At 40.8% G+C, this 13,084-nt stretch overlaps 1 protein-coding gene across 1 annotated transcript in view; it reads right to left on the bottom strand.

Annotated features, from left to right (window-relative positions):
• The window catches only part of ttc7b (tetratricopeptide repeat domain 7B), a 350,185-nt gene that overhangs the window by 186,910 nt on the left and 150,191 nt on the right, over window positions 1–13,084 (bottom strand). Inside the window, exon 8 of the mRNA XM_072568076.1 lies at window positions 1,801–1,884. Coding sequence (XP_072424177.1) covers window positions 1,801–1,884 — 84 coding nt within the window. The remainder of the gene's footprint in view (window positions 1–1,800; window positions 1,885–13,084) is intronic.

The following is a 13,084-nucleotide window of genomic DNA, read 5'->3' as shown; positions in this document are numbered from 1 at the left end:
AAGGTAGTCACTGGGGACTGCATGTAGCCAAAGGTGGGAGACCAGAAACCGGGCAGGATTTGGGTCCAGCTTTCACTAAAGCTAGGACCAAGAGCTGTCTTGAATCACAACCAGAGTGAATACAAAAGCTACCTTTTGCGATGACCAGGAGCCTTTTAGGTGATTCATGAGTTCTGTCACCTTTTGTTTGGTAGAGGAGAGTGGAAGGGAGAAGGCAGGTGTAAGACAGTCTGGGGAGATAAATTCCTGCAGAATGGCTATGGGAGGGATGGGGGCTTGCAAGATAGCCAAGTCTGCATGTTTGGAGGGTGGGTTGGAGAGTTGAGAGGGAAAGAGAAGGAGGCTGCAATGGAGAAAGAAGAGTTTTATTTTCACTACAGAAATATTAACTTGACCCTGAGAAAACTCCAAATCATGAAGACAATCAATTCTTTCCCAATGGATGTGGAATCTCTTGATTAAGGCTTTATAAGTTCATTAAATTATTTGGAAAGCATGTGGTGGTTCCTACTGTAATGAACACTGTCTTCATCATCAAAATTATATCTGAGACTGAGATCTAAAATGCAGAAGAAAAGCAGCATCTGCCTGATTAAAATCATCCTGCCTTTTGCCCAGTGATGGAAACACACTAGCCATGACTTCATCAGTCCATGGTAGGAGGGTTTAGTAAGTGATTTTTTTTTATACATTGAAGTAGGTGTCAATTATTTAATTGATGTTAATCTATGCCTGTTGTCTTGTACTGATTTAAATACAACGGTATCTAGGCTTTCCTTGTGTATTGTTGTTTTATGTTTAATGAAGAGTTGTTTATTATTAAAGATATTGACAAATTCTTCTAATTCTGTTTCTGTGGACGTCCAAGTGTCCCATAGGTCAGCACAAATATAGAAAGCACATGCCTACATCACCTAATAAATGAGTAGAGAAAATGAAAATGTAAGACCTGAAAATCAAAAGTAGCATTTGGAAAAATAGCAGCAGAGCCTTTTGAAATAAAACAAATACCTTTGCCTCTGGTTATCACTACTGCTCCAGAGAAAAAACAGCAGCCAATTTGCACACATTAAGTTCCGCGAGCAGCAATAAGATAAGTAACTAGAATAACTATCTCAATGAAATTTATGGACGGTTAAATATTAGCCAGGATACTGACAAAATTGACTTGATTTTCTATGAATAACACAGTGGCATCTTTTATGGTTACCCAAGAAAGCAGGAATGGCCTTGATGTAACATCTTATTTAAGACATGGCAGGACAGAATCATAAAATCCCTACAGTGTGAAAGCAGGGCATTTATCGCATCGAGTCTGCACTGACCCTTTGCACAGCATCTCCACCAGACTCTCACCCCTATCCTATCCCTATTACCCTGTGTTTCCTATGGCTAATCCACTCGATCTACACATCTCTGGACACGATGGGCCTGGCCAATCCACCTGACTTGCACATCTTTAATCTGTGGGAGGAAACTCACACAGACACAGGGAGACTGTGCAAGCTCCACCCAGACAGTCGCCCGAGGCTAGAATTGAACCCAGGTCCCTAGTGCTGTGAGGTAGTAGTGCTAATCACTAAGCCACCATGCTGTCCCAGAGACTGGAGAATTCAGGCAGTGATCTTGCTACCTCTCAGATGCAAAGCCAGTGCTCTACCATTTGAGCTAATTCCCCAGAACTCCCTCAGAGAGAATGCAGCAGAGTAAAAGAACTAAATGTTTTTGACAGTTAAAATTTTATTTGAACTGAGTTAAAAATATATAGCCACAATTCAGCCTTATTTAGCTTGTACTTACCTTACCAGCAGCTATCAGGGACAATGCAAACTGGTACCAAAGGTGAAATTCTTCAAATGTAAACTTCATGGCTCGCTCCAAGCACTAGAATTGGAAAAAAGCAATAAATAACACCTACATTTCCAAAATGATTTACATTCCATAGTCCACTTCTCAAATACTGAAAAGCTACTCAAAAGCTCTGTTCACTTCATGAAATGTAATACGTCTGACAAACCAATGTCCTAAGTGTTTGACCATGTCCTGAGATTGTACGCCCAGATTCCCTGAAAGGCAGAAACAATCTGTGCATCTACTCAGTCAAGCCCCTACAGAATCCTGTACATTTTAATTAGATTGCATCTTATTCTTGCAAACACCACAAAATATAGACCAAGTTTCCTTCGCTTTCAAAACAGGACATTCTCCTGGTCCCACAGAGTAATTAAGTGAACCTTTACTGTACTGACTCCAGCACAAACGTTCCTTTTTCTTAAATGTGGAGACCAATACTGGATATGATATTCTATAGGTGGTCTCACAAAACTAGAGTCCATCTCTGACAATACTACTCATTCCTGTCATCCAATCCCCTTGCAATAAAGATCAACATATCATTTGCTTTCCTAACTGATCGTGCGCCTTGCTTGGGCACACCCAATTCTCATTGAACATCAATGCTGACAAGTTTCAAACCTGTTAAAATAAAATGCTTTTATATTCTTAGAATAGCTAATAATTTCACACTTCCCTGCATTATAATTGATCTGTCATCTTTCACCCCCATTCATTTTTATTCTCTATATTCTTTGCAGCTACTTTGGTTCTTCCCACATCCTGCTTTTCTACCTAGTCTTGCATCATCAGAAAACAACTGCTTAGATCAAGTGACAGAGAATAATATAGACTGCAAATACCTTGATCCTTGTGTCACTCCACGGTTCACAGTCTGCTAACCTGAAAATATTCCAAGCCCACTCTCTGTTCTTACCTGTTCACCAACTCCCTTTGCTATGCTAATAGATATTTCTCAATTCCATGAGCCCTAATCTTGCCAATCAATGTTTTACATGTAATTGTATTGATTGCTTTTTGGAAATACAGATAAAATACATCTGGTTCTCCGCCATCTATCTATTTACATCCACAACTTCAATGCCCATGTCCAAGAGGATTTTCCTTTAATGAAATTGTAAGAATTTGTTCTGATCATACCATGCTTCACTAAGTGCTTTATTAAGACTTTCTTAATAACGGATTCCACACTTTTCCAACAATTGACGTTAGCATAACTAGCCTATAATTCCATATTTATTTCTCTCCCATCTTTCTTGAAAAGCAATGTAACATTCCATTAATTTCCAGCCTGATGGGACCATTCCTGAATCTGAAGTTTTGGAATATCCTGCTAGTGCATCCACTACCCCTGAAGCTACTTCATAAAATCCGAAGGGGTCACAGATTCAGAGTTCTTACATCCTGAAAAGAGGCTCTTCAGCCCATGTTCGTGTCCTTGTCAGTTATCAAACATAATCTAACCTAATCCCATTTCCCAACGCTTGGTTGAAAGCTTTGTATTCTATGATGCTTGTCAAAATATTTCCTAAATCTCTTGAACTCCTGCTTCTACCTCCATTTTAGGCAATGGATTCCAGATAACAACCACCTTCTGGGTGAACAAGATTTGCCTCCAATTCCCTCTAAACATCTGCTCCCGGTTATTGACTCCTCTATTAAAAGAGAAAGTTTCTCCGTATCTACCCTATGATTGAGGCCATTTAATTTTTCTCATTATTAGTTTGGATCTGTGAGCTATTATTGAGAATTGAACTTGGAACACCACCTTTTTTCGGAAATGAAGAGAGAGCAAACAAATTGTTTATTTATGAGAGCTGGCTGAGAAAGGTAACAGCAGGTTAATTATTGTTCTATTGTCACTGCAGGCATTCTAGCACCAGTATGGGTTATGCTCAAGGACTAGCAGCTACATAGATGGGGCATTGGTCAATCAAGGTGTGGGTGGTGCTGGCCAGCCAACCACACAGAATGTTGAAAGAAAGAAACTATAAACTGAATTGTTTTTTTTGGGCAGAAGGCTTTATGTTCAGAAGTTGCTGGATGGGAAGCTGTGATTGAATTTTACTCTCTCTAGTTATATATCCAGTTAAAGAATTATTGAATGTCCCGAGAAGAGGATTGCAGTATGCAAGAAATAAGTGAATGTACCTTAGACTCTCCTGGAAGCTGTTTTCACTGACAAATAGCTTTAGAATTCAAGCAAGATGCAATCCTATACGTCGGAATATAATCCACCAAGTATTCCTGGTAGTCATTGTTGAACCAGTTCTCAAACTGGCAAATTACATTTTGTTTTAATTTATTCCTTATCTGTCTGTGTGCCTACATGCAAGAGTGGGGGTTAAGATCAAAGGAGATTGGGGTTAAATCAGATTTTAATTAGATTACTTTGTTGTTTAGTTTTGCTTTGCTAAAGTTGCTAAAGTTCATTTTTATTAAGTTCTCAATTTGGTGTCAGATCTGTTTTTCATAGAAGTTTAGTTAGGAACAATTGAGCAATTTTGATGGTCAATGAATATTATAACTTCATTATGTCAAGAATTCAGTGATAGCGAGCCTGAGTTGGTTTGGCATGCTGTACCTGAGTTTTAAAACTATGTCTCTCAGAATTTCATATACCACAATCAAAACCATTTCCCGCCACTGAGACATCTCTGCTCTAAGGGAAACCACCCCAGCTTACCCAATCTCTCTTCATAGCACCATTGCTACAGCTCAGGCAACATCCTGGCGAATGGTTTCTGCACCATATCTAGTGCAACTGCATGCTTCCTACAGTGTGGATACACCACCAGAGACAGACTTCCCGTTGCATAAACATAATTTGACCATTACCCTCTGCTTCCTGCCACTAATCAACAATCATTGCAGGTTTGCCAAACTGCTCTGAGTTCCATGGATATTTAGCTTGTTAACCAGACCAACATGCAAGACCTTGTCAAACACCTGACTGAAGTCCAAGTAGACTACATCAACTTCAATACCCTCTGCGACACAACTAGTAACTCCTTGGAAAATTCATTTTAATTTTTTAGTTGTGATCTCCCTCATAAGCCATCAGGTGCTGGGGAGTTGTTGCCTTTTCGATCTGTTCCTCCAAAACTTTTTTCTCTTTTGATATCAATTTCCTTCACTCATTTTACCCCCTTAATCATAATCTATTTCTGGAATAAAGTCATGTCTTCTATAAAGACAAAACATGCATTCAACGCCTCTTTCAGTTTCTTATTCTCCATGATAATTTTTTGTATCTCTGCTTCGAAGAAACCAATGAATACTTTAGTTACCCTTTTCCTTTTTATAAACTCGCTCAACATTTTGAAGTGTTTCATTATTTGTTTACCAATGTTCATTTACAACTGTTAGTTTATTTACCCAATTAACCTTCGCCAGTATTCTCTCATAACTATGTCATTGGCTTCAAGGTTTTTGTTTGCATTTGGAGTATGTCACTTTCAAGATTAGCAGCAAATTCACAGCATCATGATCACTATGTTCCAGAGGAATTTTTTACGACATTACTAATTAACCCTGCTTCATTACACAATACTAGCTCAAAGATACTTTTATCCCTGGAACACTGTAGCCAATTTGATTGCCTCAGTCTATATGAAGATTAAAGTCCCCTACAATTATCACATTGTCTTTGTTATAAGCTCTGACAATTTGTTTTACGTGCTGATTGATGTTACAACTAATGACAGTGTCTATATGCCACTCCCACTAATGTTTTCAGACACTTGCTTTTCCAAATATCTATCCACACAGATTCCACTTCATGTTCTGAGACCATATCCTTTCTCACTAATGCCCTTATGTTACACTTTAGTGTCAGCATTACTTCCATTGCCATTTTGTCTGTTCTTCCAAAATATTATGAACCCTGGAATATTTACTTCCCATTCTTGATCACCTTGTCACCACGTCCCTGTAATGGCAATTAGGTCTAAATCACGCATCTCTATTTGTGCCACTAGTTCACTCATCTCACTGCAGGTGCTTTGTGCATTCAAATAATGAACTTTTAACTTTTTATTTTCACCGCTGTATTCTGTAAAGAACTTCTTTGCTGATATGGTATTTTTGTTGGACTTTTTGTCCCTTATGTGCCATTCTGCTTACCTTTACCTACATCACTGTACTGCCTTGATGCCTCAATGCTGCTCTTTGGATTTCTAAATCTCTGTTAACCTGAACCCACCCCACTGATTTTAAAGCCCTGTTCACATCCCCAGTCATATGACGGGTCAGGACTGGACCCAGCATGGTTCAAGTGGAGCTCATCCTAAGGGAATAGTTCCTCTCTTTCCTGATAACTGATGCAGATGCATCAGAACTTCTTCTTGCCACATTACTCTTTTAGCCACAGGTTTGACACACTAACCTGGTTGGCCCTATGCCAATTGGCATTCAGCTCCAGTAATAACTGGGAGATTATCACTTTTGATATTCTGCATTTTAATTGGCACCCCAACTCCTCAAATTCACTTCACACATCATTCCTTGTTCTACCTATGTCATTGATTCCCACAAGGACCACAAGAACTCGATCTTATCCTCATCCATTCCATTTTCTTCTCCAGCCTTAAGTATAAAATGAAGTAACAAGTTCTTCTCTAGGCACTTTAGAAACATTAGAAACAAACCCGAGAAACTTGTGAGGAGCAATACTACAACTCCAGTGTAAATGTAGCCAAATAACGGACCCTCAGTCAACCTGATATTGGAACCCTCATCCACGTATTTTCTGCTTCGAGACTCAACTAATCTAATGCTTTGATGGTCAGCCTCCCACCCTACACACTTTGTGAACTTGGACATATCCAAAACTCTGCTACGATATTTTAATTTCAACCAAGGCTAATTCACCTACCACCAGTTGTGCTCATAAGAGTTTGATTATAAAACTCTTACCGTTGTTTTCAAATCCATCCATGCTCTCTATATCAGAGATAGCTTCCAGTGCTACAATCCTGGGAAGTTTTGCATGGTGCTATTTGTACCTTCTTGTGAACTGGTGATTTTAGTCACTCTAATGTTGGGGTGGTCATGCTTTAAAGCTTCCTGTACTATATGATCTGGAATTACCTCTCCTCAAGCCTCTTTACTTCTCTCACCTCCTTTAAGACTGTCCTTAAACTCTGCACCTCTGACAAAACTTTTGGTTACCTACTTTAATATTCCCTACCATGGAGACGGAGCGGCATCAAACTTAGTCTGATAAGATTTCTATGAAATGCTTTGGTTTGTTTTACTGCAATTAAGACATTCTTCTGATCCAGTTTTTGGTGTAGAATGGTTACCGTTAGTTGTCAATTTAAAACTTAACGCACAGAGATCAGAATACATGTTGCTAGAGTGTTCCTTTATAAAAACAAAGTCCTGTATTTATCTTGTGCTATTTACAATCAGTGGAAGTATTAAAGCACTTTACAGCCTAAGGAGTACTTCTGAAGTGCAGTCACTGTTGCAATGTAGAAAACACAGCAGCCAATTTCTGCACAGAAAACTCAGAAAGATGGGAAACTCGGCCAGACGCTACTGAGATAGTGACCAGACAATATGCATCTTTGACGATGATTGAGGGATAAATGTCTCCCAAGACAATGGAGAATAACTCTGCTGCTCCTTTTCGAAATAGTAATATGGGATTTTTACATCCACCCAAGAAAGTTGGCGGTGTCTCAGTTTACTGTCTCTCCAAAAGATTGTAAATCCAACAGTGTAGCATTCCCTCAACACTCCATTAAAGTGTCAACCTTGCATTTTGTGCATAAGCCCTGGAATGAGACTTGATACAAAAGAAATTATACTGGAAATCTGAACTAAAACCAGAAGAGAAGGGTTCATCATAAGTGGCAGCATCTGTGGAGAGAGAAATAACCACAGAACCACAAAAATGATAAAGAACAGAAGGGGTGGGGGGTGTGATTTGGCCCACCTTGTCCATGCCGACTCAAAGACACCCGGACGCTGTTTCTCTTTCCTTGCACATGGGCCAGAGCCCTGCAGCTTACAACACTTAAGGTGCCGATCCACTTAAGCAATTTATAGTCTCCGCCTCCATCACCAACTCAAGTAGCAAATTCCAGACACCCACCATTCTACACATGAAAAACACTTTCTTCACGTCCCCTCTATTCCTCTTGTCACTTAGCTTGAATCTATGACCTTGGTTTTTGAATTCGCTGTAAGGTTCTTCCTGTCTATTCAATCTTTACTCCTCACAATTTTGTATACACTAACTGGTCACCCCTCTGCCTTCTCTGTTCCAAGGAAATCAAACCCAACTTCTCCAATTTCTCCTCATGGCTATAATTCTCCAACACTGGAAAAAGTGAGGACTGCAGATGTTGGAGACCAGAGTTGAAAAGTGTGGTGCTGGAAAAACACAGCAGGCCAGGCAGAATCCGAGGAGCAGGAGAATCGATGTTTCGGGCATTCCTGAAGAAAGGGTTATGCCCGAAACGTCGATTCTCCTGCTCCTTGGATGCTGCCTGGCCTGTTGTGTTTTTCCAGCACCACATTTTTCAACTCTCCAACCCTGGCAACTTTCTAGTAAATCGTCTCTGCACTCTCTCCACAGGAATTATGCCCTTCCTGTAATGTGGTGACCAGAATTGCACACAATGCTATAGTTGTAGCCTCAACTAAATAAATGTGGAGCTTCAAGTCAATGACTTTACAATAAGAACATTTACATCAATGTCAGGACATCGATCCAAAAGGTTAAACCAGTTTTGCTCTACAGAGATGCTGCTTTATAATATAAATACCTGCAGATCAATTACTAAATTTAATGGTCAAGGTTAGACAACCAATGGAACAGCCCCAGTACTGAGCCATCGCCCTGTACTGGTATCAACTCAACTGCAGGGATCTACTTTAATACTCCTGTCCCTTCTCATTGCCTGTATCCTCTGGTAGCCTTTTCAAATTAATTAATATATTCTTTCTGATGTACTCAGAATGTTAGATCTTCTTCACACAGTATGCTCTGACATCATTGGGTGAGTCAAAGTCATAATTAATTTTAGAAATGTTCCTGTCCTCTCAAAAAAGATATTGCAGATGACTTTGAAAAAAAATTCTACTCCAGGTAATGTGTCAAACAAGTTCCAACAGATTTACTGTGACAATCTGAAGGTCAGCAAATTGTTGCATTGAAAGTTAGGCCAGGAATTGTGATTAAACACAAACAATAAGGTTAGAGAGGATTAGTTCTGTGCAATCATCAATTAATTTGTGATTCTTCCACTACAGAACAGGACTGAATTCCTGTAATGTTGGTTTGAGAAAATGCAAGGGGTAAAAAAAAGGTTGATGAGTTAACTGCACAAATAATAATATCACATCAGGGAGGGCAATAAACAAGGAAATAACTAATGCCTGTAAAAATGGTATGGCAATTATTCTGGGGGATTTTAATCTACATGTCAATTGGTCGAACCAGCTCGGTCAGGGTAGCCTTGAGGAGTTCATTGCGTGTATCCGCGATAGTTTTCTTGAACAGTATGTAATGGAACCGACAAGGGAGCAAGCAATCCTAGATCTGGTCCTGTGTAATGAGGCAGGAATAATTAATTACCTCACAGTTAGGGATCCTCTTGGAAGGAGCGATCACAGTATGGTTGAACTTAGAATATAGATGGAGAGTGTGAAAATAAATCCAATACCAGAGTGCTGTGCTTAAACAAGGGAGACTACAATAGGATGAGGGAGGACTTGGCTAAGGTAGACTGAAAACAAAGATTTTATGGTGGGACAGTTGACGAGCAGTGGAGGACTTTCAAGGCAATTTTTCAAAGTGCTCAGCAAAAATACGTCCTAGTGAAAGGGAAGGACTGTAAGAAAAATGGCTAACTTGCCATGGGTGTCTAAGGAAATAAGGAAGGCTATCAAATTGAAAGAGAAGGCATACAAAGTGGCCAAAAACAGCAGGAAACCTAAAGATTGGGAAAACCTTAAAGGTCAACAGAAATCTACAAAAACAGCAATAAAGAAAAGTAAGAATGAACATGAGAAAAAACTAGCACAGAATATAAAGACAGATAGCAAAAGTTTCGATAAATATATAAAACAAAAAAAAAAGTGGATAAAGTAAACATTGCTCCTTTAGAGAAGGAGCATTTAATTATGGAGCATGATGAAATGGGCGAGGCATTGAAGAGGTATTTTGTGCCAGTCTTCACAGTGGAGGACACTCATAACATGCCAGTAATTGACAAAGAGACGAAAGGCTGGTGAGGATCTGGAAACAATCATTATTACAGAAGAGGTAGTGCTGGGCAAGCTAATGGAGCTAAGGATAGACAAGTCTCCTGGCCCTGATGGAATGCATCCCAGGGCACTAAAAGAGATGGCAGGAGAAATAACAAGTGAACGAGTGGTAATTTTCTGAAATTTGCTGGACTCCCATTTGGCAAACAGCAAATGTGACACCACTATTTAAAAAGGAAGGTAGACAAAAGATGGGGAATTATAGACTGGTTAGCTTAACTTCTGTAATGGGGAAGGTGTTCACACCTATTATCAAGGAAGAAATAGCAAGGCATCTCAATAAAAATTGTCCCATTGGACAGACGCAGCATGGGTTCATGAAGGGCAGGAGAAAGTGAGGTCTGCAGATGCTGGAGATCAGAGTCGAGAGTGGGGTGCTAGAAAAGCACAGCAGGTCAGGCAGCATTCAAGAAGCAGTAAAATTCACGTTTCGGACAAGAGCCCTTCATCAGGAATGAGGCTTGTAAGCTGAGGGGATGGAGAGATAAATGGGGGGGGGTAGGGCTGGGGAGAAGGTACCTGAGAGTGCGATAGGTATCAGAGGTGGGGGTAATGCCATAGGTCGAAGAGGAAGGTGGAGCGGATAGGTAGGAAGGAAGATAGACAGGTAGGACAGGTTATGAGAGTAGTGCAGAGTTGGAAGGTTGGAACTGGGATATGGTAGGGGGAGGGTAAATGAGGAAACTGGTGAAATCCACATCGATGCCGTGGGGTTAGGGCATTTAGGGAAGGTCACGCTTAACGAATCTTTTGGAATTCTATGAAGACATTATGAGCAAGGTGGACAGCGGGGACCCAGTGAATGTGGTGCACCTAGATTTCCAAAAGGTCTTTTGGGAGGTGCTGCACAAGATAAGGATGCTTGGTGTTAGAGGTAAAGTGTGTTAAAGGCATGGATAGATGATTGGTTGACTATTAGGAAGCAAAAGGTGGGGATAAAGTGCTGTCCTGGCAATCAGTAACCAGTGGTGTGCGTCAGGGATTAGTTGGGACCGCAATTATTCACAATTTATATTGATGATTTGGGGTTGGGGACCATGTCTAGGGTGTCAAAGTTTGCAGATGACACGAAGATGAGTGACAGAGCCAAGTGTACAGAGGATTGTGAAACCTTGTAGAGGAACATGGATACCTTGAGTGAGTGGGCAACGGTCTGGCAGATGGAGTACACTGTTAATAAATGTGAAGGAACCAGTAAAAAGGATTATTACTTAAATGGTTAAAAAGTTGCAGTATGCTGCTATGTAGAGGGACCTGGTGTCCTTGTGCATAAATCACAGAGGATTGGTATGCCGGTACAACCAGTAATTAGATTAGATTACTTACAGTGTGAAAACAGGCCCTTCAGCCCAACAAGTCCACACGGACCCTCCGAAGAGCAACCCACCCAGACCCATTCCCCTACATTGACCTCTTCACCTAATACTACCGGCACCTAGCCTGCACATTTTTGGACTGTGGGAGGAAATCGGAGCACCCAGAGGAAACCCACGCAGACACGGGGAGAATGCGCAAACTCCACACTGACAGTTGCCTGAGGCGGGAATTGAACCCGGGTCTCTGGCGCTGTGAGGCAGGAGTGCTAACCACTGTGCCACCGTGCCGGCCTTAGGAAGGTAAATGGAATTTTGCCCTTCATCGCGAAATGGATTGAGTTTAAAAACAAGGAGGTTATGTTGCAGCTGTATAGGGTGCTGGTGAGGGCACACCTGGAGTAGTGTGTGCAGTTTTGGTCTCTTGAGAAAGGATGTACTGGCACTAGAGGGTGTGCAGAGGAGGTTCACTAGGTTGATTCCAGAGTTGAGGGCGTTGGCCTATGAGGAGAGACTGAGTAGACTGGGATTATATTCATTGCAATTCAGAAGAATGAGGGGGATCTTAGAGAAACTTATAAAATTATGAACGGAATAGATAAGATAGAAATAGAGAGATAGTTTCCACTGGTAGGTGAAGCTAGGACAAGGGGGTCATAGCCTCAAGATTAGAGAGAGCAGATTTAGGACTGAATTGAGAAGGAACTTCTTCACCCTGAGGGTTGTAAATCTATGGAATTCCTTCCCATGTGAAGTAGCTGATGTTACTTCAGTAAAAGTTCTTAAGGATTAGATGACTTAGTGTGGAAACAGGCCCTTCGGCCCAACAAGTCCACACCTACCCTCCGAAGAGCAACCCACCCAGACCCATTCTCCCACATTTACCCCTTCACCTAACAGTACGGGCAACTTAGCATGGCCAATTCACCTGACCTGCACATCTTTGGACTGTGGGAGGAAACCAGAGCACCCAGAGGAAACCCACACAGACACGGGGAGAATGAAGCTAAGACAGATTTTTTTTGAACAATAAAGGAATTAAGGGATACAGTGAGAGTGCGAGTAAGTGGATCTGAGTTCACAAAAAGATTAGCTATGATCGTATTGAATGGCAGAGCAAGCTCGAAGGGCCTACTCCCGCTCCTAGTTCTTACATAAGCAAGGAACTGCATTATAGAATTAAGGTCATGCAAACGTCAGAAAAAAAGTCTGGCGATCCTTTTTGGGACTCCTGACATGTTCCCCCAGACAGAACCAGTGGTTGTCAGTAAAGTGCAAGTTTAACTTGTAAATAACTCTTGAAACTTTTAGGTGTCATTCCAGGACTTGACAGAGAAATACAAAATTATGAACACAGATGTACAGTGTTTGTCTCAAAGGCCCCACATTAATGTTTACCCACTATAAGAGCAAACCGTTCAAACCATATTTTTCACATTGCTGACACATCCTTTCAACCACTTTCCCTTAGTCATCTTTCCAATCTAATTTGTCCAACAATTCTGCCTCTGCCAACCACAGAAACAAATTCTAAACCTTCGTACTGCTCTTGTACTGTGTACAGATGCTTCTTCTGCCCTCTTGTTTTATATCTCTCACAGTTAATCTTCTGAAAATGGTTCACCTTTTCAACC

This window comes from Chiloscyllium punctatum, chromosome 4 (assembly GCF_047496795.1).
Source record: "Chiloscyllium punctatum isolate Juve2018m chromosome 4, sChiPun1.3, whole genome shotgun sequence".
Classification (NCBI taxonomy): Eukaryota; Metazoa; Chordata; class Chondrichthyes; order Orectolobiformes; family Hemiscylliidae; genus Chiloscyllium; species Chiloscyllium punctatum.
The sequence above is the reverse complement of the archived record's forward strand: the minus strand, read 5'-3'. Positions and strand labels throughout refer to the sequence as shown.